General features: G+C 43.0%; 1 protein-coding gene across 2 annotated transcripts in view; it reads right to left on the reverse strand.

Moving 5' to 3' along the window:
- Nucleotides 1-206: 206 nt before the first annotated feature.
- The window catches only part of LOC115196648 (MAGUK p55 subfamily member 2-like), a 35,835-nt gene continuing 12,192 nt past the window's right edge, over nucleotides 207-23,849 (reverse strand). For both annotated transcript variants that reach the window (XM_029757496.1, XM_029757503.1), the window contains exons 2-13: nucleotides 14,994-15,053; nucleotides 12,079-12,182; nucleotides 9,194-9,346; nucleotides 8,830-8,985; nucleotides 8,269-8,496; nucleotides 6,668-6,799; nucleotides 6,377-6,482; nucleotides 3,023-3,094; nucleotides 2,714-2,875; nucleotides 2,265-2,467; nucleotides 2,006-2,134; nucleotides 207-895 (exon numbers count right to left, since the gene is read on the reverse strand). In XM_029757496.1, the coding sequence (XP_029613356.1) occupies nucleotides 719-895; nucleotides 2,006-2,134; nucleotides 2,265-2,467; nucleotides 2,714-2,875; nucleotides 3,023-3,094; nucleotides 6,377-6,482; nucleotides 6,668-6,799; nucleotides 8,269-8,496; nucleotides 8,830-8,985; nucleotides 9,194-9,346; nucleotides 12,079-12,182; nucleotides 14,994-15,024 (1,653 nt within the window). In that variant the 5' untranslated portion in view covers nucleotides 15,025-15,053 and the 3' untranslated portion in view covers nucleotides 207-718. The remainder of the gene's footprint in view (nucleotides 896-2,005; nucleotides 2,135-2,264; nucleotides 2,468-2,713; nucleotides 2,876-3,022; nucleotides 3,095-6,376; nucleotides 6,483-6,667; nucleotides 6,800-8,268; nucleotides 8,497-8,829; nucleotides 8,986-9,193; nucleotides 9,347-12,078; nucleotides 12,183-14,993; nucleotides 15,054-23,849) is intronic.

Consider the following 23,849-nt stretch of genomic DNA (forward strand, 5'->3'; position numbering starts at 1 on the left):
TCCCAATACAAAAAAATATAATGTGGTAATAAAAATATAATGTGGTAATAAAAATATAATTTGGGGAATAAGACAGCTGGCTCTCTTTGTCTGTCTGTCTGTCTGTCTGTCTGTCTGTCTGTCTGCCTGCCTGCCTGTCTGTCTGTCTGTCTGTCTGTCTGTCTGTCTGTCTGTCTGTCTGTCTGTCTGTCTGTCTGTCTGTCTGTCTGCCTGCCTGCCTGCCTGCCTGCCAGCCTGCCTGCCTGTGTGTGTGTCAGACCTGTAGTGAAGACATAAACAGTAGAAGGCCATCTACCACTGTTTACATGTAAGATTATCTATTTAATATTCTGAATGTCCATTTAATGATTCATATAAATATTGATGAACCATTGCTAACCTAAAGAATCGATGTTATGAACATGATTATGGTAAAGACACTCTGCAACCACACGAATGCACACACACACACAGACACACACACACACACATGCACACACACACACCAGAATCACATAATGCCCAAACAAGAAAATCCTTGACGTTTTGTCGACAAATTTCCAAAAGCAATATGTACACAGCAAAAAGAATGCTGTCAGTTCAGTCTTATGTATGGGGTCCAAAGGTCAGAGGTCCAGAGGTCACTGTGATGATGAGCCAGACAGTATCATCGGATGTCTTGTGTTGATGAATGAGAGAACAAGTGTTCAACACCACCCTCTTGTCCTTCTGTCTCCCACTAGAAGACCCAGGTGACTGGGACCCACTGCTGGGTAGCAGAGACCTTCTCTAGAGCTGCCTTCAGGTTCCTGTAGCTCTCGTCCAGGTTGTCGTTGACGATGGTGAGGTCAAAGTAGTGTCCGTAGGCCGTCTGGATGCGGGCGCTCTCGTCCACTGTTCTCTTCAGCTCTGAGTCCTACAGAGAACAAAGACGGTGGTTGTTAGAACTTAAGAGTAACAGGTAGGGAAGAGGCCCTGCACAAGCTAATTAGTTATGTTTATGAGGCGCCAATAGCTACGAACCTGGAGGCTCAGACATGTAGCTACTGAGCAAAGTTAGGGCCTTTCAGGTTTACAGCAAGTTGTGACCTTGGGACTATAAGGTTCTATCTGTGCAAAGCATAGTTCTATGAGACACTTCTGAACTAGTCATATTCACTGTTGCTATTTGAATATATAAATGATAGTATTATTCTATTGTACCCAGATAAATTCAGAATACACCCTCAAATACATCAAGAAACGTATTATGATCATCAGACGAATTACTGTCGTCGCTGAACGACGATGGGACATCGTTTACTTTGAGATTTCTGACAGTGTTGTCGGCAAAGACACGCCCTGATTCGTCCGTCTGTATTTGTTCTGGCTTGTGATTGGATAGCTCCAAGTTCAAATGGGTTTATGCAGTTCGAACTTTCTAGTTTTGACATATTTTTCCCCCACTTTTACTTTTTCAAAAATCTAACTTCACAGACGTACAGTATGAAGAACCATCTGAAGATCTATTGAATGTGACTCACTCATTTTGAATAAAAATATCAGTTGTGTGAAGTTGGATGGATGTCCTTTAGGTGGTGGACCATTCTTGATACACACGGGAAACAGCATGGAAAAACCCAGCAGCATTGCAGTTCTTGACACAAACCGATGTGCCTGGCACCTACTACCATACCCCGTTCAACGGCACTTAAATGTTTTGTCTTTCCCATTCACCCTCTGAATGGCACACGTACACAATCCATGTCTCAAGGCTGAAAAATCCTTATTTAACCTGTCTCCGCCCCTTCATCTACACTGATTGATGTGGAATTAACAAGTGACATCAATAAGGGATCATAGCTTTCTCCTGGTCAGACTATGCCATGGAAAGAGCAGGTGTCCTTTAATGTTTTGTATACTCAGTGTATAATGGCTAAACAAAGTGAGGCATGTTGGTCTTCCTGAATGAAAGACATAGACAGTAGCTGTCATTGATTTTTCCATTCAGTCATTATCCTCTGTTTGACTTCACCCTAATGCTTACCGTCAGCTGCTTGGTGACGACTCCAGTCTCGATGGCCGACTGGTTCATGGCCTTGAGGACCTCAAAATCAGGGGCCTCGATGAACACCACGTAAGGCAGGAACTCAGACGTCCGCAGTACCTTCAAGGCCTGGAAATAGTGCAAGGAATACAATGTCTGTAAGAGGTACCAATGTCTAGAACTGTTAGAACCCTGAATTCACCCATATAGGGCTCCAGATTGTGGTGTGTGAGGTCACAATGTGGCCAATCGCTCCTACCTGAGGATTGGCGTCCAGTACACAGATGCGACCGGCCTCCACCACCTCATGGATGGAGTCCATCTTGGTGCCGTAGAGATTGCCGACGTACTCGCCATGCTCCAGGTAGCGACCGTTCTTGATGTCTGCCTCCATCTTGCTCCGCGAGGTGAAGGCATACATCTGGCCTTCCCGCTCCCCTGACTTTGGCTTTCTGGAGGTGTCTGGAGGAGGCAAGAATATTATCTACATTTTAGTTATTTAGCAGACAATCTTATCCAGAGCGACTTGCTGGAAACTGTTTCAACAATCACTAGTTACTGTATGAAGGTGTCCTAACACAATGGATTCAATCCAAAATCCAAAGAACATTCTTGGATTGTTAGAACTCCACATCAACAGCTAGCTTTAGCATGTTAGCATTTTTGTTGTTGTTAATTAGTTGGAAAGTTAGCGCTAGCAACACTCACGGGGGATGGTGGTGCCGTAGTGTTGTGGGTCAGACAGCAGCAGTTTGTTCTTCAGGCTGCGTCGGCCCACTCCCAAAGCACCAATCAGAACCAACGTCTTCCTGCGGAACGGAGGCACCTTGGCAACATCCTCATAGATCAGTAACTCATGCCTGTCAAACTCTAAGAGATAGAGAAATAGAGAGAGAGAGGGTGAATAAAAACAATGACAGATAAAGACATAAATACAGTGACAAATTGATAGCTTTATTTATTTGTCAACCTTTCAATGTAACTTCCAGAAATTCTCAGAATTCAAAAAATTCCCACCTGCATTCTTAGTGGTTAGATACATCATCTTTTTTTTCTTGTTCTTTCCCGCCACTCCAGTACAGAGGTTTCCTGTCACAATAACACACATGTAAGCAACGATGATCCCATACAAACATAATCCCATACAAACACGATCCCATACAAACATAATCCCATACAAACATAATCCCATACAAACACGATCCCATACAGACACGATCCCATACAAACACGATCACATACAAACACGATCCCATACAAACTCCATCTATCCACATGCATCCACAGGTATTCACATGGTTTTCTTATTAATCATCCATTTGATTTTGCACTAGGGGGCAGTATATAACAATGCCAAGTAGAGATCATGGGTCCAAAAAGTTGGAAACATTCCGAAATGGACCTGGGGCTTTCCCACCCGGACCCGATATGCATAAACATTATTTTTTTTAAATAAAGAGACCCATTCTGAACGGACCCGAGGACAACTAGACCCATTCAGTATAGACCTGGTTCCTGGCTCGATCCGAGAATGGGAAGCAGCAGAAAAGTGAAGTTTTGAAATCTAATTTATTAACCCGGACCTGATCACGCACGAGGGAGAGGAGGGAGAGGTGTCGCTCTAGCAGGTGGGGGAGGGAGTGTGTTAATGTGAGCGAGTGACACGGGGTGGAGGGAGGGAGAGACGAGAGACATCAACCAACCAAACCGACTCGCGCTATAGCAAACTAATAGCTGCCATAGCTAGGTTATTTATCCTCCAATATAATTACATAGTACCTGTCTTGACTGCATCAAACCAGGAGAAGCTAGTTAAGCTAGCTAGCTAGGCTAATTGAGGCTGCAGTGCATGAGCTTTCTCGTCCTACAGTTACAAATAAAAACAACTGCATTCAGAAAATTAAGTAGCAGCCTAACTGTTGGCTCATGGTCGTTGTAGCCTATTCTGCTCCTTAAACTTTTAATTCTGTGATTTTAATTCCATCTTCCACTGATTAGATATCTCATAACTTTTGCCATGGAGGCTCTATGACGCTTTGATGAATTATGATTGGCCAACAACAAGCTACAAGTGCCACTATCATGAAAAGAACAGCAGCATAAATTATTCAATGTATCTCTCTCTACTGCAGCAGTTGCATTTCAGATATGTACGGGTCCCTTCGGACAAGTCAGTTACAATTAACCATACCCGAGACCCCTGACAATCATATCAGATCCGACCCAGACCCGTGACATTATTTATCATTCTGGATCCGGACCCACTCGGGTCCCAGATCGGGTCTCTGTATTCTGTACCTCACCCGTCATTCCCCTCTACATAATAAGCTACACATCTAGGATCTGACGATATGGCTCATATTAAATGCTGTCTGTTCATTAGTGATGAGTGACAGACAGACAGACAGACAGACAGACAGACAGACAGACAGATAGGGGGTAAGAGTTATGAAGAGTTAATAAGGTGGGCTCCACTAGCAGGGCTGTTGGGTGACTGTATGACTGCCACACCAGCAGCTATGAGTCATGACCGCCGTAAAATTCCATTTGACCATTGAGTGATGGTAATCTCCTTTTATGCACTTTAGACACGCTTTGGTTGTACCCAACACGATTGTGCAGTTATACCATTAAAAAAAAAAGCACTTTTATTTAACTAGGCAATTAAGAAGAAATTCTTATTTACAATGACGGCCTACCGGGGAACAGTGGGTTAACTGCCTTTTTCAGGTGCAGAACGACATATCATACCTTCTCAACCTTTCGGTTACAGGCCTAACGCTCTAACAACTAGGCTACCTGCCGCCCCAATACATAGCCTACTGCATATTTTGCATGGCAGAAAACAAATGAAACAAAACTGATTTAAGATGTCTGTGGGACATAATTGTTATAGCCTATGCTCCAAAATGAAACAAATTTGAGTGATCGCCTTTGAGTGTGGACTGTATTATCATGCATACTGGATGGACTACAGCAGTTACCTTACGCTATGCTGCAAAATGTCTATCCATGAGTCTGGGAGAGGACGTATAGCCAGTCCTAGACGAAGGCTGTTAGCTCATTGATTGGTCAGGGCAGTTTACAGTTAGTCTACAATTAGTGAATTTGTATTCGATTTTGAATAGCCTAGTAATAGTTATATATATATATATATATATATATTTTTTTTTTTCATAATTAATTGAGTGTCACATTACCTTCAACTATAAAGAATACCTCACCATCTCCTCCGCTCTCTCCTAATTCCTTTCTTGAGCTCGCAGGCGGTCTGTGAGCAGTTTAGCGAAATATGTTTGTTGGGATTTTTTTTTTTACTATTGATGTTCCCTAACAGATTTCACTTGCTTTCCCAAATGAAGCACTGGGTAGCTGCAGGAACAAGGTTTGAGAGCCCATGCTAGTAGTTTGGGCGGAATATCACGTGTCGGGCAGAGAAAGCATGCTCCTCAAACAGTGGTTGACGCGTGTCGTGAAATAAGTGTCCTTATAGTTATTTCTCAGCTGCTCATATTAAGCACATGCTCCGCAATAAAAACCGAAGTAGCCGACAAAACGGACCCGCGGGAAGCACGGTCTCCATTCGCTATGTGAGGGCATACAGATGACATGCATGGGCCATTCTAAATCGAAACTACTTTTACAGTAGTCAAGTCAAGATAAAGACAATCGTGTTTTAGTAAAGACCAGATTAAATTGAGAATAGTCTGATGGGTGATACTATGATCACTTGATGAGAGAACAGCTGCGCAGCCAGAGGCAAGGAGCAGAGCGCAAGCTTTTTTTTGTTACTTTCTCAAATCATCAATATTCTATAGTCACATCCTGCAGCCCATAATATTTTGGGCATTTCTAAGACATTCTAAGGTTCGTATCATTCACAACTAAAGTTGCCAAATAACTCTCAATCTAGCATATAGGACCTGTTTCAAATTATCACTTTTATGCCGTACTCGCTCTGTAATGTGAAAAATATCCTTTCTATTTTATTTAGCTAAATTCTATTATGTTCTTCTTACTATAACATCTAATAAAAATTAAATAATAAGCATATCTTGTCAGCTAAATGAACAAGCGAACAGCCTATGGCATGGAGCATAGCCAGATAACATACAGTAGGTCAATTCATATTCTGTTCTTCTGAAATACATGATAATACATGATATATGATCATGTTTATAATGGATTTATTGTGATGGTGTATATTAAATAAATGTATCATACTTTTTTAAATGTAGACGTTCCAAAAGGCGCGCATCGGTGGCTTGTATGCATGGAGGCCTGGAGATGCATGAGACCGGCAGTCTTTTGCATGACAATAACAGTATGACAAAATGTCGTGACTGCCACAGCCCTACGCACTGGTCCTACCAGGGGGTGCTAGCTCCACGTCTCTCTTGACAAAGGCTTTTCTCTTCTCCTCCAGCAGCTGACTGGGGATCAGCCCAGCACTTCCTCCCTCCACACAACGACGAGCCTGACAGACCCACAGGATGATACTCTCATCAATACTTAGACCCACCAGCACGCACACCGTTTACCGATAGGCACAAGTAGCCAAATATAGAGGTGATAGTATTGACAGCAGAAGCAATACACAAAACAACGTGTGTTACATACAGTAGAGTACAGTACATGGCAAAGGAATCCCAATGGACCCACCTGCCACCAGTTGAGGTCATCCTGATTGACGATCTGCAGGATGTCACCGGTGTAGAGTTTAAGCCCCGCCTCTTTACACGGGATCAGGTTGTCATTGGCCGGGTCGTAGTCATAGTGACACTTCACAAACACCTGTGGGGAACAGGAAGTCGATACGTCCAGATGGTTACGAGCCTGTTGCTGTTGGATAGTGTTGAACATTTCGTACCAAATTCAAAAGGAGAAGCTTGATTCGTGCACATGTCTAACTTGCAAAGTTTATATTTAAACTTAAATACATTTAAACATAAATACATCTGCACATCTTTCACTCCAGTGTTTAATTGCTATATTGTAATTATTTCGCCACTATGGCCTATTGCCTTATCTCCGTTATCCTACCTCATTTGCACCCACTGTATATAGACCTTTTCTATTGTGTTATTGACTGTATGTTTGTTTATTCCATGTGTAACTCTGTGTTGTTGTTTGTGTTGCACTGCTTTGCTTTATCTTGGCCAGGTCGCAGTTGTAAATGAGAACTTGTTCACAACTGGCCTACCTGGTGAAATAAAGGTGAAATAATTTTTTTAAATGTTTTATCGAAGTGGAAGTTTTGCTCTAGAGCACACTGGATGTGCATTCAGAGTATAGAGCTGTATACAGTATTCCAGCTGATCACTGCAAGCCATTATCAACAAGAATGCATAAAAACAAACCACTTTCTACAATCCTCAGATGCACTACATCAGGCCTACTGTAAATATCAACACTTCCTCAGCAGCCATAGCACCCTTTCTGCTGACGACTTGTTTGTACTTTCAGACTAACTTTCCATCCCCCTTTTTTCCCACAGCCCACCAGCCACAGAACGAGTGAAGATAAAAAGGGAAGAAATCACCCCAAAAAGATGTAAGGGGTTACTCAGCCCCCTCTGCCTGGTGGTATCCATGACAACCAGAGGGGATGAACACTAGCAGACAATGTGACACTGTCATAATCCACCCCTCAAAGTATATTCTTAGAGCCAGTAAATGATGTACAAACTGTGGAGTAGATTGAAGTTCATTGGCAGGGGCAGATTAGTGCACTTACCTACCGCAGGGCTCTAGATGAGTATTTGGGTACAATAGTGGGGACCTGTCTGTGGGGCTTATGGCTCGTCTGTCTGGAGACATGGGGCTCTTGTTTGTTTTGAACGTTTACCTGTCTGTTAGGCTGGTAGCATGCTGTTACAGTAAGTGTTGCGTATGTTAACCCTTACCTGTCCACTGGTAGTTTGTTAGGTCACACTTTATTTTGATAGTCGGGATGGTCCATCTGTAGATTCTCTACAATCAACAAACTATCTTTTGATAAGCAACTCCTTGCTAAGGTTACGGTTAGGGTTAGGTTTAGAATAAGGGTTAAGGTAAGGCTTAAGGTTAGGGTAAGGCTTAAGGTAAGGGTTAAGTTAGGGTTAGGACAAGGGTTTACGCTAGGGTTAGTAGATAGTTAGTTGAAATGTTACTGATCGTCTGTTGAGCATCTACAGATCTACCCCCCCCCCCCCCAAAAAAAAGTGTTATCGTTTGTTATTAACTCGCACTTTGTCTGGGGCCTTGGTACTTTATTGCTCGTACCTGTCCTGGCGCATGGCCCTCCTGATAGCTGGGGAGGATCTTGAGCACCACGCTGCCACTGGCATCCTGCAGCATCTCCTGCAGCACCCTCGGGTCCTCACCCACCTCCTTCCCGTTCACCTCCTTGATGATGTCACCCGCGTGGAGGAGACCCTGCTGGTCAATCATCCCTCCGTGAAGGATCCTGGCAATCACCAGCTCCCCCGCCTCCACACGGAACGTCACGCCCTGGACAGGTTCAAAACATAGAAACCCAATGAGGATGCGTGGAGCGGGATGTTGCTACTTTGGCACAAACTCTGTCCTCTCATCATTGTCCTTCTACAATGTCCAATATGTTCAATAAAAGATCTAAAAATGACAAAATAATGGGAATTCCCTCTCCTGAAAAAAAGGACATGAATGAGGATACAATACGGTTACAATTTTACACTGTGGTTAAAACCACTAGCCTGTTTGTGATTCAGCCAAAGGAGTAAGAGTTGACTAAAACACCTAAACTCTGGGTGCCATGCTATCTATAACAGATAGGTGATAGACAAAGAGCAAGGTGGTACTAACCAGGTGTTCACCAGCCACTTTGCGGATGCCCACCATCCGGACGGCATCTGGGGGCACGGGCTGGTTGCTGACGGGGGGCTCCATGTAGGCACAGGGGCTGGGGGGAGGGGTGTCACACACCTGGGACGCCACCGAGTCATGGGTCTCCAGCAGAGACTGGGAACCAGTCGGCAAAGAGAGAACATTAGATTGACAGCAGACCGAGGCAATACTTTCTTAAGACTAAATAGTGGATTTTGTGATGAAGGATATTTCTTCTCTGCACATCCACTTAGGTGTATGTGTGCATTGATGTCCACATGAGTGTGTGGTTTAATGGGTACGGGTATGCGTGTGCACACTATGTGTGCGTCTGTGTGTGTACCTGAAAGTGGGGTTCGTTGAGGATGCGCGTGAGCTCTGCTGCGGTGTTGCTTTGGTGTGTGAAGGGACTCAGCTCTCTGAGGATCTCCTCGACCAGCTCTACGTTGTTGTCCCTCACCGCCTCCAACCTGGTCTCCTCCAGACTCTCTGGCTCCTTCGGGACATAAGAAAACACACACACACTTATAATTTTATTTGAATACATATTTGAAATACAAATGTATACATATTAAAGACATGCTCTGGAACATTTTCTTTTTGAAATTTACATTTACATTTAAGTCATTTAGCGGACGCTCTTATCCAGAGCGACTTACAAATTGGTGCATTCACCTTATGATATCCAGTGGAACAACCACTTTACAATAGTGCATCTAAATCTTTTAAGGGTTACTTTATCCTATCCTAGGTATTCCTTAAAGAGGTGGGGTTCTCCCGCTTTAGGCTGGGTGTGTCAATGTGTAGTTCATACATGCATAATCTATGAGCAGAATTACTGTTTTACCTCAATAAGCTACGAAATCCCTAGTTTGAAGGCGACTATTTTTCTGTAAGCTGTGCTGCAACATTTTCCCTACATTTCCCCCCACGTGAGTCAGCCCCTCGCCATTTGAGTGACAGCTAACAAAATGCACACACTTTTCAGGACCACTTTTGGCTCATAAGCGCCACTTTCAGAACTATTGGCTAAAAAGTATACAAAAGTACTGGAGAATCTCTTTAAGATGGAAATAAATATATTTCAGAATGGTTTTCAGTTCTTTAAAAATAGTAAGTACACATACTTTGCACCTTAAAATATATATAAAAATCTTTCAAAATCATTGAAACTTTTTTTGCTCTCTTTGACTTTTATCTGATTAATTAAGTATTTTTCATAAAAGTAGAGTGGAAGCCATTAATATTTCACAGTGTCTCGAAGATCCGCCCAAAATGTCCTTACTGGCTGGCTGACTTTCCCTTTGAAGTTCATTCACAGAGGGAAATTAGTTCAAGGTCAGCTGATCATGTCTTTAATGTAAAAGCAGATGCTTGAAAGTAATTATTGAGAGAATTAGTGGACATTAACAACTGAAGGGACGGGCCAGACACGACCCTGGGTTCTGGGACTGAGTGGCATCTGGCACGAGCCTGGAATTTAGGCTTCCAGCCCAGTGGTTGTCATAAGAGCAGATTTAAGATCAATCTATCCTTCTTTAACGTAAACTTACCATGAAGAGGGATTTAGCAAATCTGTACTGGGATCAACACTTAAAGGCAAAGTGACCCACCTACACAGAGTATATGGGCCTCACTGCCAGACCAATTTAATTTAAACTTTTTTTGGAATCATGCCACCTGGTGGACTAGTAGTGCACCTACACCTTAAATCTGGTTCATTGACAAGCTGTGGTTCAAGGCAAATCAATATGTCAGGCCTCCCTTAGAAGTGCTAATTTTAGTCTGGGCTGTCACTTCTCATTTCCCCTGTAGGGGAGAGCCAGTGTGTGTGTGTGTGTGTGTGTGTGTGTGTGAGAGAGAGAGAGAGAGTATGATGAGAGAGAGAGACTCCTCTCATCATCTGACATCAAAGCGGTCCAGCAGCAGTCAGTAGTGCTGGGGCATGACAGCTCCACATCCTCAGATGTCGACATAGTTTGAGATCATATTACCCTCTTCAAGAGACTACCTAATTTAAATCATTTAATTTACTTGCCCCAACTAATCATGAATAAATGAATAACAAAATGATAAAGACCTGTTGTGCTCTTAAAAAAAGATCTAGCCTTTGTTCCAAACCATTTCCAGCAATAGTACCCAGACACTTCCTCTTTAATCACTGAGCAAGACTTAGTAGCCTTTGTTCCAAACCAACCCCCTACATTTCCAGCAACAGTACCCAGATACTTCCCCTTTAATCACTGAGCAAGACTTAGTAGCCTTTGTTCCAAACCAACCCCCTGCATTTCCAGCAAGAGTACCCAGATACTTCCCCTTTAATCACTGAGCAAGACTTAGTAGCCTTTGTTCCAAACCAACCCCCTGCATTTCCAGCAAGAGTACCCAGATACCTCCCCTTTAATCACTGAGCAAGACTTAGTAGCCTTTGTTCCAAACCAACCCCCTACATTTCCAGCAACAGTACCCAGATAATTCCCCTTTAATCACTGAGCAAGACTTCAATTAAAAGGTGCAAAACCCTTCTCCTTGGGTACCATTAATTGAACAAAAGGCTAAACACCCAATTTATTTCCTAAGCAATTGAATGATTCCCCTTTCTGTCTCCTTTGTTTACAGCTGTGGTTTCCTTTTCCCCTCAGACATGGAGAGATTGTAATGACTTACAGCTTTCACTGCTATTTTCATTTGGTAGTAAATCATCTAATGGATTTGCAAAGGTTGATGCGTCCCACCTTTTTTAAAATGCATGTCAGCAGAAGGGGGATATCAGTTGCAATTACATGCTGTGATGCCTCTCACCTTTTATAAAATGCATGTTCAGGGGGAGGGTGTCCGTTTACATGGCATTGTCTCTGATGACATACAGGGTTGTGAGTTTGTAAAGGCTTGAATGAGTTATAGCTTCTGGGAACGTGCAATGTATTTTTGGAGCTGGAATTTCTTGGTTTTAGGACTGTGGGCCTTATTCAATCACTCTCTCTGGTGTGTGTGTGTGTGTGTGTGTGTGTGTGTGTGTGTGTGTGTGTGTGTGTGTGTGTGTGTGTGTGTGTGCGCCTGCGTGCGGGTGTACATGCGTGTGTGTGTATATGTGCGTGTGTGTGTGTGAGTGTGTGTATGTGTGTGTGTGATCCTACATACTAGGCCTACATATTTCACCTTTCTCTGACTCACTACAAGGCTCTGTGTAGGCCTGTGTGTGAATAGGTCTCTTTCTCTCTGACTTACCACGGGGCTGTCTATGATGCCTTTGAGGAAGATGAGGTCCAGGTCATTGGCGGTGGTGGAGCTGTTGCTGTCACTCAGGGTATCCAGGACCTGGGGGGGTACCACTTTACACAGAGACACAGAAACAGATTCAGAGGAAGGAGTTACACTTAGCTTTACACAGAGACACAGAAACACAGATACAGATTCAGAGGAAGAAGTTACACCCAGCTTCACACAGAGACACAGAAACACAGATACAGATTCAGAGGAAGAAGTTACACCCAGCTTTACACAGAGACACAGAAACACAGATACAGATTCAGAGGAAGGAGTTACACCCAGCTTCACACAGAGACACAGAAACACAGATACAGATTCAGAAGAAGGAGTTACACCCAGCTTCACACAGAGACACAGAAACACAGATACAGATTCAGAGGAAGGAGTTACACCCAGCTTCACACAGAGACACAGAAACACAGATACGGATTCAGACAAATTAGTTATACCCAGCTTCACACAGAGACACAGAAACACAGATACAGATTCAGAGGAATGAGTTACTGTCAGAGTGTGCGCAACTGGTCGAAAGAAGGCAGGTGCAGGAGAGCAGAGATGAGTGCACAGGCACACTTTATTCAGGCAGAGGTAAAACAGCCAGACGCAACTGCGTCACAACACTCTGGCCCAAGGAACAAAGCGATAGCGCACAAATACACAAAATAGTACAAATAACCAACCCACGGGTTATAACAATACCCGGCGCAAAACCAGCCTGAAGTGACACACACGTAACGAAAAAACAAAACTACTCACAGACATGGGGGGAACAGAGGATAATATACACGTAGAGTAATGAGGGGATGTAAACCAGGTGTGTGGGAAAACAAGACAAAACAAATGGAAAATGACAGGTGGAGCGGCGATGGCTAGAAGATCGGTGACGTCGAATGCCGCCGAACACGGAGAGGGACCGACTTCGGCGGGAGTCGTGACAGTTACACCCAGCTTCACTTAGAGACACAGAAACACAGATACAAATTCAGAGGAATGAGTTACACCCAGCTTCACACAGAGACACAGAAACACAGATTCAGAGGAATGAGTTAGACCCAGCTTCACACAGAGACACAGAAACACAGATACAGATTCAGAGGAACGAGTTAGACCCAGCTTCACAAAGAGACACAGAAACACAGATACAGATTCAGAGGAATGAGTTACACCCAGCTTCACATAGAGACATAGAAACACAGATACAGATTCAAAGGAACGAGTTACACCCAGCTTCACACAGAGACACAGAAACACAGATACAAAGGAACGAGTTACACCCAGCTTCACACAGAGACACAGAAACAAAGACACAGATTCAGAGGAACGAGTTACACCCAGCTTCACACGGAGACACAGAAACACAGATACATATTCAGACAAATTAGTTACACCCAGCTTCACAAAGAGACACAGAAACAGATTCAAAGGAACGAGTTACACCCAGCTTCATACAGCGACACAAAAACACAGATACGGATTCAGAGGAATGAGTTACACCCAGCTTCACACAGAGAAATAGGACTAATTCAGGACTGACCCTTGGAAAGAGGAAAGACTCGCCCTTTTGCGAAGGCAAGTTAAACTTGAAGTTAAAGTTTTGGAGGAGTTATCACATTTCTACTGCCAAGGTTCAGGTTTTCCAGACAACCTTGAATGGATCATCCGTTTTATCTTTATCTCATAAAACCTTCAGCATGCAGCTAAATGTATAAAGCAAACCGTTGTTTTACAGACTTCCAACTCAATTTACAGCCCAGTCATCAAGCTCCCCCATTAAACAAGATTTGTAACTGTATGCTGTCTCTGCATTTCTGCACCCAGCTATGAGACTAAGCTATGTATGAGTGACTAAGCTATGAGTGACTAACAATGTCATACATGTATATGACATCAACATGTCGTTAGCATGTCCATCTCCAGTACAGGATATAAGGACTTTAAAAATAGATATACGTATAGTTAGTTAGTCACAATCAATGGCCGTATCCTATAATGTCATAGTATGTCATACGTGGTTTGACCAAGGTCTCAGTTGCCCATCTTCTGCTGTTGATTAAAAACAGTCCATTTTGTGGTAGCTTTGTCACAGAGAAAATACAAGTGCTCATACAGTATCTTCTCTCTATATCACTGCTGGGTAATATCCGTGTATCTTAAAGGTGCAATCAACAGTTTAAAAAAAGTGTTTACCAACCATTGTTTCAGTAAAAAGCTGAGGAGAGGAGGCTGGAGAAATGTTACCACTCTCCCATTCATAGACAGAGCTATGGATGCAAGGACTGACCATCCATGATACCACAATTATAGTTTTAACCATGTTTCGAGGTTAAACAGTGTTTGTTTACATTTATTTTGTTTAAAAACATTGGAGTAAAACAGGCATATTTTGGGTTGTGATGGGGCACGGCAGTTGAACTAAGCTCATGAGGCATTTCTAAGTTATATTCTTCAAGAATCAATGGGTACATATAATTTATTTATAAGTAAACAAATGGATGTAGCAACTGCAGATTGCCCTTTAATGTCAAGTGTGACCCAAGACTCCCTCCACCAAATCCCAAAACTTATGCAGGAAAAGATGGCGGCAGTTGTCTGGACAAGCAGTGAAAAATGGGTCTACTTCCAGGAAGTAACAGTGTCAGTTCGATCTCCATTTAGGGGACACATTATATGGCTTCATTAAAGTAGTCATTTTCTGGCTGCGGCATTGAGAAACTGTGGGTCTTAATGACTGTGTGGTGTGTTTATGGATGTGGGTGTCATATAGAACATGGGGCGGCCCCATTTATCAGAGCTACAGAGAGGAGGTTGAGGGCCTGGAGGAAGGAAAGGAGGGATGGAGGGAGGAAAGGAAGGGAGAGGAAAACAAAACTCACCACGCTCGGTGCCAGTCGACGCCACAGGCATGTCGAGGCTTTAGTCAAACTTTAGTCAAACTGTGGAGAAAGAAGAGAGAGAGAGAGAGAGAGAGAGAGAGAGAAAGAGAGAACGACAGAGAGATAAAGATAGAGGGGGGACATTAATAAACATTTAGTTTAATAAAAAATGTATTTGTATTGAGAGTGTTCCCTCATGTGTGCATGCATGTGAGCCAGAACAAACATCCATTTTGAATGCGGTCATCAGAGCTAAAATGTATGGTAGAGGCCTTCACAGGTCAAAAAAATTGGACCTCTTCAGAAATGGACCTCGGGTTTTCCCGTCCGGACCCGATATGCATAAATTAATTTAAAAAATATAAAACCCATCCCGAACAGACCCGAGGACAACTAGACCCTTTCTGTATAGACCTGGTCGGTTCCAGACCCGGTCCGAATGAGGGAAGCAGCAGAAAAATCAATTTTTAAGGTACTTAATTAACCGGAGCTGATAAAACATGAGGGAGAGAAGGTAGAGAGAGGAGCAAGGGGCTGTACTGTGTGTGTAGGTTACGAGCGAGTGACACAATGAACAGGGAGGAGGGGGGTAGATGAGAGACAGCAACCAACCAAGCCGACTCGCACTATAGTAGACTAATAGCTGCCATAGCTAGGTTATTTATCATCCAACAAGATTATTTAGTACCGGTTTTGGCTGCATGCCCTTTCTCGTCCTACACAGTTACAAACAACAACAAGTCCAGTCAGAATATTACAGTGCCTTGGCACACTATTCAACCCCCTTGGCATTTTTCCTATTTTGTTGCATTACAACCTGCAATTTAAATATATTTTTATTTGGATTTCATGTAATGGACATACACAAAAAAGTCAAAATTGGTGAAGTGAAATGAAAAAAAGAACTTGTTTAAAAAAATTCTAAAAAATTACAAATGGAAAAGTGGTGCATGCATATGTATTCACCCCTTTGCTATGAAGCCCCTAAATAAGATCTGGTGCAACCAATTACCTTCAGAAGTAACATCATTTGTTAAATAAAGTCCACCTGTGTGCAATCTAAGTGTCACATGATCTGTCACATGATCTCAGTATATTTACACCTGTTTTAAAAGGCCCCAGAGTCTGCAACACTAAGCAAGGGGCACCATGAAGACCAAGGAGCTCTCCAAACAAGTCAGGGACAAAGTTGTGGAGAACTACAGATCAAATCCATCCTGCCCTGCCTTTCTAAAGTCTTCGATAGCCAAGTTAACAAACAGATGACTGGCCATTTCGAATCCCACCGTACCTTCTCCCCTTTGCAATCCGGTTTCCGAGCTGGTAACGGGTGCATCTCAGCCACGCACAAGGTACTAAACGATATCATAATCGCCATCAATAAAAGACAGTACTGTGCAGCCGTCTTCATCGACCTGGCCAAGGCTTTCGACACCGTATTCTTTTTTTTCTTTTTTTTTGTACAATATATTTATTGGCATTTCTTTTTTTACAATTTAACAATCAGAAACATATGACACAGATAAAGCCCCGTTATTCCTTCCACCTACACAAAACACCATGCTACATGGGGGCACATCGTACAAAACCCTTCCCTCCCCAACACAGGAACACCCCCTCCCTCCCCTCTACCGGTAATCGCTTCACTGATTAACAACAAAAAAAGAAACAGAATGACCTTCACATTCCATACTAGAAAAGAAATTATTCAACACAAAAACAAATAATAATAATACATTAATGAAGAAGGTAGTAATGAGGCAGCTAGAAACTGCTGAAAGTCCCCCCAGACATCAGTAAATTCAAATGGTTTATTACATAAATTGTATGTTATTTTTTCAGATAGAATATAGGAAGTTAGTTCTTTTAGCCACATCTGCTTGCTTGGCGCAGTGTCACTCTTCCATATAATAGCTGTGTATTTATTGGCTGCAATGGCTGCCAATTTAATTAATCTGGTTTTGCTACAAATATTAACTGGTATAACAGAATCATCTCCAAGAAGAATATGGGAAGGATCTAGTGGTACCGTCATATTAGTGACCTGTGATAAGATCTGAATAATGTCTTTCCAATAATTGCTTAGTTCAGGGCAGGACAAAAACATATGCATAAGTGTGCCCACTCCCATTTTACACCTTGGGCAAAATGTTGAATATTTAGAATTGATATTTTACAGTCTCTCTGGTATAAAATAGACCCTATGTAAAATATTGAATTGCATCAACTTGTGCCTTGTGTTAAGTGAAAGACGCTGAGCATCTAAAAAGAGCTTTCCCCATTTCTCATCCTCAACAATGAGACCAAGGTCATCATGTCACTTCATGCAAGCTTTCAGAGGTTCATCATTCCCCAACAGAGCTTGAAGCGCAGAGTACATGTAAGAAATGAAACCTTTTACCCCTTTCCTTTCCAGCCACAGTTTATCAGTTACAGGTTTACTCATGGCCTGAATCCTACCTCCCTTCTGAGTGGCAATATAACGCCTAACCTGTAGGTACTTGAAGAAATGAGTTTGAGGTAACTGAAAATGAGATGCCCGTTGTTGAAAGGATAGTGTTCACCTTCTCTTTAGAGATTACCAAATGTTTTAATTCCTTTGTTGAACCAAGAAAATGTAATACCATCTCTCAGGGCTTTGGGTAAGATGGGGTTATTATAGAAAGGTGTTTGTTCATATATAGATCTAAGCCCTTCTGTTTGTTTACAGACTTCAATCCATATATTTAAAGTGTTTTTAATGAAAAGCTTGTTTATGAGACCTAGCAAAGCTTTAAGTGGGCTAATATAAGGTATAGATGCCAATGTAGCAGGGGTCAGACACTCCTCCTCTATCTGTCTCCAAGAGGGTGAACTTGTTGTATCTTGCCATACCCACACAGCCTTTAACTGAGATGCCCAGTAATACGACAGGAAGTCAGGTAGAGTATGTCCTCCTTCTGAGTATGGTTTGCATAAAGTTGTGAGTTTCACTCTGGGGGGGTTTCCCTTTCCACAGAAATGAAGAAACCTTCCTATTAAGTTGTTTGAAAAAAACTTTGGGAATAGGAAAGGGCAAGGTTTGAAAAAGGTGTCACACCCTGACCATAGAGAGCCTTTCTATATCTCTATTTGGTCAGGTCAGGGTGTGATTTGGGTGGGCAATCTAGTTTTCTTATTTCTTTGTTTGGCCGGGTATGGTCCCCAATCAGAGGCAGCTGTCTATCATTGTCTCTGATTGGGGATCATACTTAGGCAGCCCTTTTCCCACCTGTGATTGTGGGATCTTGCTTTTGTGTAGCTGCCAGTGAGCAGCCCAGTACGTCATGTTTCGTTTCCCTTCTGTATTGTTGTTTGGTTTCACTTCATTAAAGGATGTGGAATTCCATGCACGCTGCGCTTATTTACGATAGGGAGTTTGAAGACAGTGATCATGACAAAAGGTACAAGAATGTTGGTAATATATTCATCTTTACACAATTTACCCGCCCAATAAGAGAAATTGGTAAATCCCGCCATCTATCCAATTCTTCCCCAACCTTTTCGAGAAGTGGAGTATAGTTCAGTTGATATGTATTAATAATTTCAGAAGGAATTTGCTATCCAAGATATCATTTTCTGTGGTTTCCAAGAAAACGGCTGGTCTAACATTGGGTTCTGCATAGCTGCCCCGTTAAAAGGCATAATTATACTCTTCGATAGGTTTATTTTATATCCTGAAAAGATCCCATATTCTTTCAGGATGTCAACTAATGTTCGGAGTGAAATTTCTGGTTTAGCAAGGTAAAGCGAAATGTCATCGGCATATAGCGAGACCAGATGTTCACGCCCACCTATACGAACACCATGGATGGATGGACGAGATCTTAAAGCTTCTGCCAGTGGCTCTATAGCCAAAGAAAAAAGGAGCGGACTAGCGGGACAACCCTGTCTTGTGCCACGTGATAGGGAGAACTGTGAGGAAATGTTTTCATTAGTCAGGATCTGAGCTACCGGACATTTGTACAGGAATCTAATCAGACCAACATACTGAGATCCAATATTCATCCTCTGTAAAACTTCAAACAGGTTGTTCAAGTCTATGCGGTCAAAAGCTTTTTCCGCATCTAATGAAGCCGCCACTACAGATTCTTGGTCATTCTCTACATAATGCATAATATTAAATAATCTTCTGATATTATCAGGAGATGAGCGGTTTCTTACAAAGCCTGTTTGGTCCATATCAACCATGTCCGGAAGAACCTTATCCAGTCTAAGAGCTATGAGTTTAAAATGACTGCCTAGCCTGGTTCACCTACTACTTCTCAGATAGAGTTCAGTATGTCAAATCGGAGGGCCTGTTGTCCAGACCTCTGGCAGTCTCTATGGGGGTACCACAGGGTTCAATTCTCGGGCTGACTCTGTACTCTGTATATATCAATGATGTCGCTCTTGCTGTGGGTGACTCCCTGATCCACCTCTACGCAGACGACACCATTCTGTATACATCTGGCCCTTCTTTGGACACTGTGTTAACTAACCTCTAGACGAGCTTCAATGCCATACAACACTCCTTCCGTGGCCTCCAACTGCTCTTAAACTCTAGTAAAACTAAATGCATGCTTTTCAACCGATCGCTCCCCGCATCCGCCCGCCCGACTAGCATCACTACCCTGGACGGTTCTGACTTAGAATACGTGGACAACTACAAATACCTAAGTGTTTGGCAAGACTGGAAACTCTCCTTCCAGACTCATATTAAACATCTTCAATCCAAAATTAAATCTAGAATCGGCTTCCTATTTCACAACAAAGCCTCCTTCACTCATGCTGCCAAACATACCCTCGTAAAACTGACAATCCTACCAATCCTCGACTTCGGCAATGTCATTTACAAAATAGCCTCCAACACTACTCAGCAAACTGGATGCAGTCTATCACAGTGCCATCCGTTTTGTCACCAAAGCCCCATAACACCCACCACTGCGACCTGTATGCTCTCGTCCGTTGGCCCTCGCTACATATTCGTCGCCAGACCCACTGGCTCCAGGTCATCTATAAGTCTTTGCTAGGTAAAGCTCCACCTTATCTCAGCTCACTGGTCACCATAACAACACCCACCCGTAGCAGGCGCTCCAGCAAGTATATTTCACTGGTCATCCCCAAAGCCAACACCCCCTTTGGCCGCCTTTCCTTCCAGTTCTCTGCTGCCAATGACTGGAAACGAATTGTAAAAATCGCTGAAATTGGAGACTTATATCTCCCTCACTAACTTTAAGCATCAGCTTTCTGAGGAGCTAACCGATCGCTGCAGCTGTACACAGCCCATCTGTAAATAGCCCATCCAATCTACCTACCTCATCCCCATTTTGTTTTTATTGACTTTTTTGCTCTTTTGCACACCAGTATTTCTACTTGCACATCATCATCTTCACATCTATCACTCAAGTGTTAATTTGCTAAATTGTAATTACTTCGCTACTATGGCCTATTTATTGCCTTACCTCCTCACGCAATTTGCACACATTGTATATAGACTTTGTCTATTGTGTTATTGACTGTACGTTTGTTTATTCCATGTTTTATCTTGGCCAGGTTACAGTTGTAAATGAGAACTTGTTCTCAACTGGCCTACCTGGTTAAATAAATGTGAAATAAAAAAAATAAAAAGGGTTGGGTTATAAAAAAATATCCGAAACTTTGAACACGGAGCATGGAGCACCATTAAATCCATTATTAGAAAATGGAAAGAATAAGGCACCACAACAAACCTGCCAAGAGCGGGCCACCCACCAAGACTCACAGACCAGGCAAGGAGGGCATTAATCAGAGAGGCAACAAAGAGACCAAAGATAACCCTAAAGGAGCTGCAAAGCTCCACAGTGGAGATTGGAGTATCTGTCCATAGGACCACTTTAAGCTGTACACTCCACAGAGCTGGGCTTTACACAAGAGTAGCCAGAAAAAAGCCATTGCTTAAAGAACAAAATAAGCACACACGTTTGGTGTTCGCCAAAAGGCATGTGGGAGACCCCCCAAACATATGGAAGAAGGTACTCTGGTCAGATGAGACTAAAATTGAGCTTTTTGGCCATCAAGGAAAACGCTATGTCTGGCACAGACCCAACACTTCCCATCACCCGGAGAACACCATCCCCACAGAGAAGCATGGTGGTGGCAGCATCATGTTGTGGGGATGTTTTTCATCGGCAGGGACTGGGAAACTGGTCATAATTGAAGGAATGATGGATGGCGCTAAATAAAGTGAAATTCTTGAGGGAAACCTGTTTCAGTTTTCCAGAGATTTGAGACTGGGACGGAGGTTCACCTTCCAGCAGGACAATGACCCTAAGCATACTGCTAAAGCAACACTCGAGTGGTTTAAGGGGAAACATTTAAATGTCTTGGAATGGCCTAGTCAAATCCCAGACCTTAATCCAATTGAGAATCTGTGGTATGACTTAAAGATTGCTGTACACCAGCAGGAACCCATCCAACTTGAAGGAGCTGGTGCAGTTTTGCCTTGAAGAATGGGCAAAAATCCCAGTGGCTAGATGTGCCAAGATTATAGAGACATATTCCAAGAGACTTGCAGCTGTAATTGCTGCAAAAGGTGGCTCTACAAAGTATTGACTTTGGGGGGGGTGAATTAGTTATGCACGCTCAAGTTTTCAATTGTTTTGTCTTATTTTCTTGTTTGTTTCACAGTAAAAAATATTTTGCATATTCAAAGTGGTAGGCATGTTGTGTACATCACATGATACAAACCCCCAAAAAATCTATTTTAATTCCAGGTTGTAAGGCAACAAAATAGGAAAAATACCAAGGGAGGTGAATACTTTCGCAAGCCACTGTAAAGTAGCAGCCTATCTGTTGGCTCTTGGTCGTTGTAGCCTATCCTGCTCCTTTAACTCCGTAATTTTAATTCCATCTTCCATTGATTAGGTATCTCCTGACTTTTGCCCCACATAAAGACTCCATGACTGTAGCCTATTGACGCTTTGATGACTTATGATTGGCCAACAACCACAAGCTACATGCGCCACTCTTGTGAAAAGCAAATAGCAGCAGCATAAATTACGCAATTTCTCTCTCTCTTTACTTCAGTAGTCGTGTTCGGATCTGTATGGGTCCTTCCGGACAAGTCAGTTAAAATTACACATAACCGAGACCCGACAATCATATCAGATCAGATCCGACCCAGACCCGTGACATTATTTAGAATTCTGGATCCGAACCCGCTCGGTCTCAGGTTTTCGGGTATAGGGGGATCAATGAAGACCTCTAATGTACAGTAACGATACACATTTATACCAGCATAGAATCCAACAGGTGAATTTGGCAATTTTTCTTAGTATAATATTCACCAGCAGGGAGCGCTGTTTTCCCATCAGCAGATTATATTCAAGTTTGAACGATGGATGACCAATAAGCACTGATGTTTCCTTGACTTATATACACTGAGTGTACAAAACATATGGAACACCTTCCTAACATTGAGTTGCACCCTGTTTTGCCCTCAGAACAGCATAAATTCGTCGGGCATGGACTCTACAAGGTGTCGAAAGTGTTCCACAGGGATGCTGGCCGATGCTGACTCCAACGCTTCCCACAGTTGTGTCAAGTTGGCTGGATGTCCTTTGGGTGGTGGACCATTCTTGACACACACGGTAAACTGGTGTTTCTGGGACCTACTACCATACCCCGTTCAAAAGCACTTAAATCTTTTGTCTTGTCCATATTTTTTCATATTAGCTAAAGGTCTTCATGAATCTACTTGTACCTGAATACCGAGGCCTGATCCAGGAACCGAGCAGGTAGCTTGTTGTTGTTGTTGGCCAATCGTAAGTCATCAAAGCAGCAATAGGCTACAGTCATAGCCTCCATGTGGGGCAAAAGTTAGGAGATAGCTAGCTTAACGTTAGCTAGCTTAACTAACTTCTCCCGGTTTGATGCAGTCAAGACAGGTACTACGTAATCATATTTGATGATAAATAACCTAGCTATGGCAGCTATTAGCCTACTATAGCACGAGTCGGTTTGGTTGGTTGCTGTCTGTCTCTCCCTCCCTGCTCCCTTCCACTTGCTCACACAGTACAGCCTCTCTCCCGCCTGCTAGAGTAGCACCTCTCTCTCCCTCCTCTCCCACGTGCTTTATCAGCTCTGGTTAATTAAGTAGCTTTACTCTGATCAAATCGGACCGGGTCTGGATCCAACCAGGTCTATACGACACGGGCCTAATAGTCCTTGGGTCCGTTCAGAATGGATCTCTATATAAACATGTTTTATTTATGCATGCCAGGCTCGGTGGGAAAGCCCCAGTTCCATTTTGGAACACGAAGATCTCTAATCTAAGCCTTTGTTTTGGATTTCTTCTAACCCTTCGATGGCGTGCGGGTATCTATTCTCACAGGACAATGTAAGGAGACATGAACAAGAGAGAAGGCCTGCGCCGTCACAGACACAGTGGGCTTCTGGTGTAGCTAATTCATGGTATCCATGACAACAGGCTCAATGTATGGTAAGAATGGAGAGGTAGGGGCAATAAAGGAGAACAAAAAGAGAGAGCAGCGGCCCCACCCCACTTCAGCACCACCCCACCAAAACACTGTCTCACCCCCCGAAGAGGAGAAAACCATGCACAGAGTTCCTGTATATGTCAAATTCTGAAAGGAGATGTTTTAGGAGGGAGAGAGAGAGAGAGAGAGAGAGAGAGAGAGAGAGAGAGAGAGAGAGAGAGAAAAAGACTGGGACATTAAGAAGAAACAAGACAAGGAAGGAGAGGGAGACAGAGTGAAAGAGACAAAAAGGAGACAGAGAGGGAGGGGAAGACAGATAGAGCGAGAAATAGAGACAGAGAGGGTGAGAGTGAGACATACATACAGCAAGACGAGAGAG

This window comes from Salmo trutta, chromosome 1, assembly GCF_901001165.1.
Source record: "Salmo trutta chromosome 1, fSalTru1.1, whole genome shotgun sequence".
NCBI lineage: Eukaryota > Metazoa > Chordata > Actinopteri > Salmoniformes > Salmonidae > Salmo > Salmo trutta.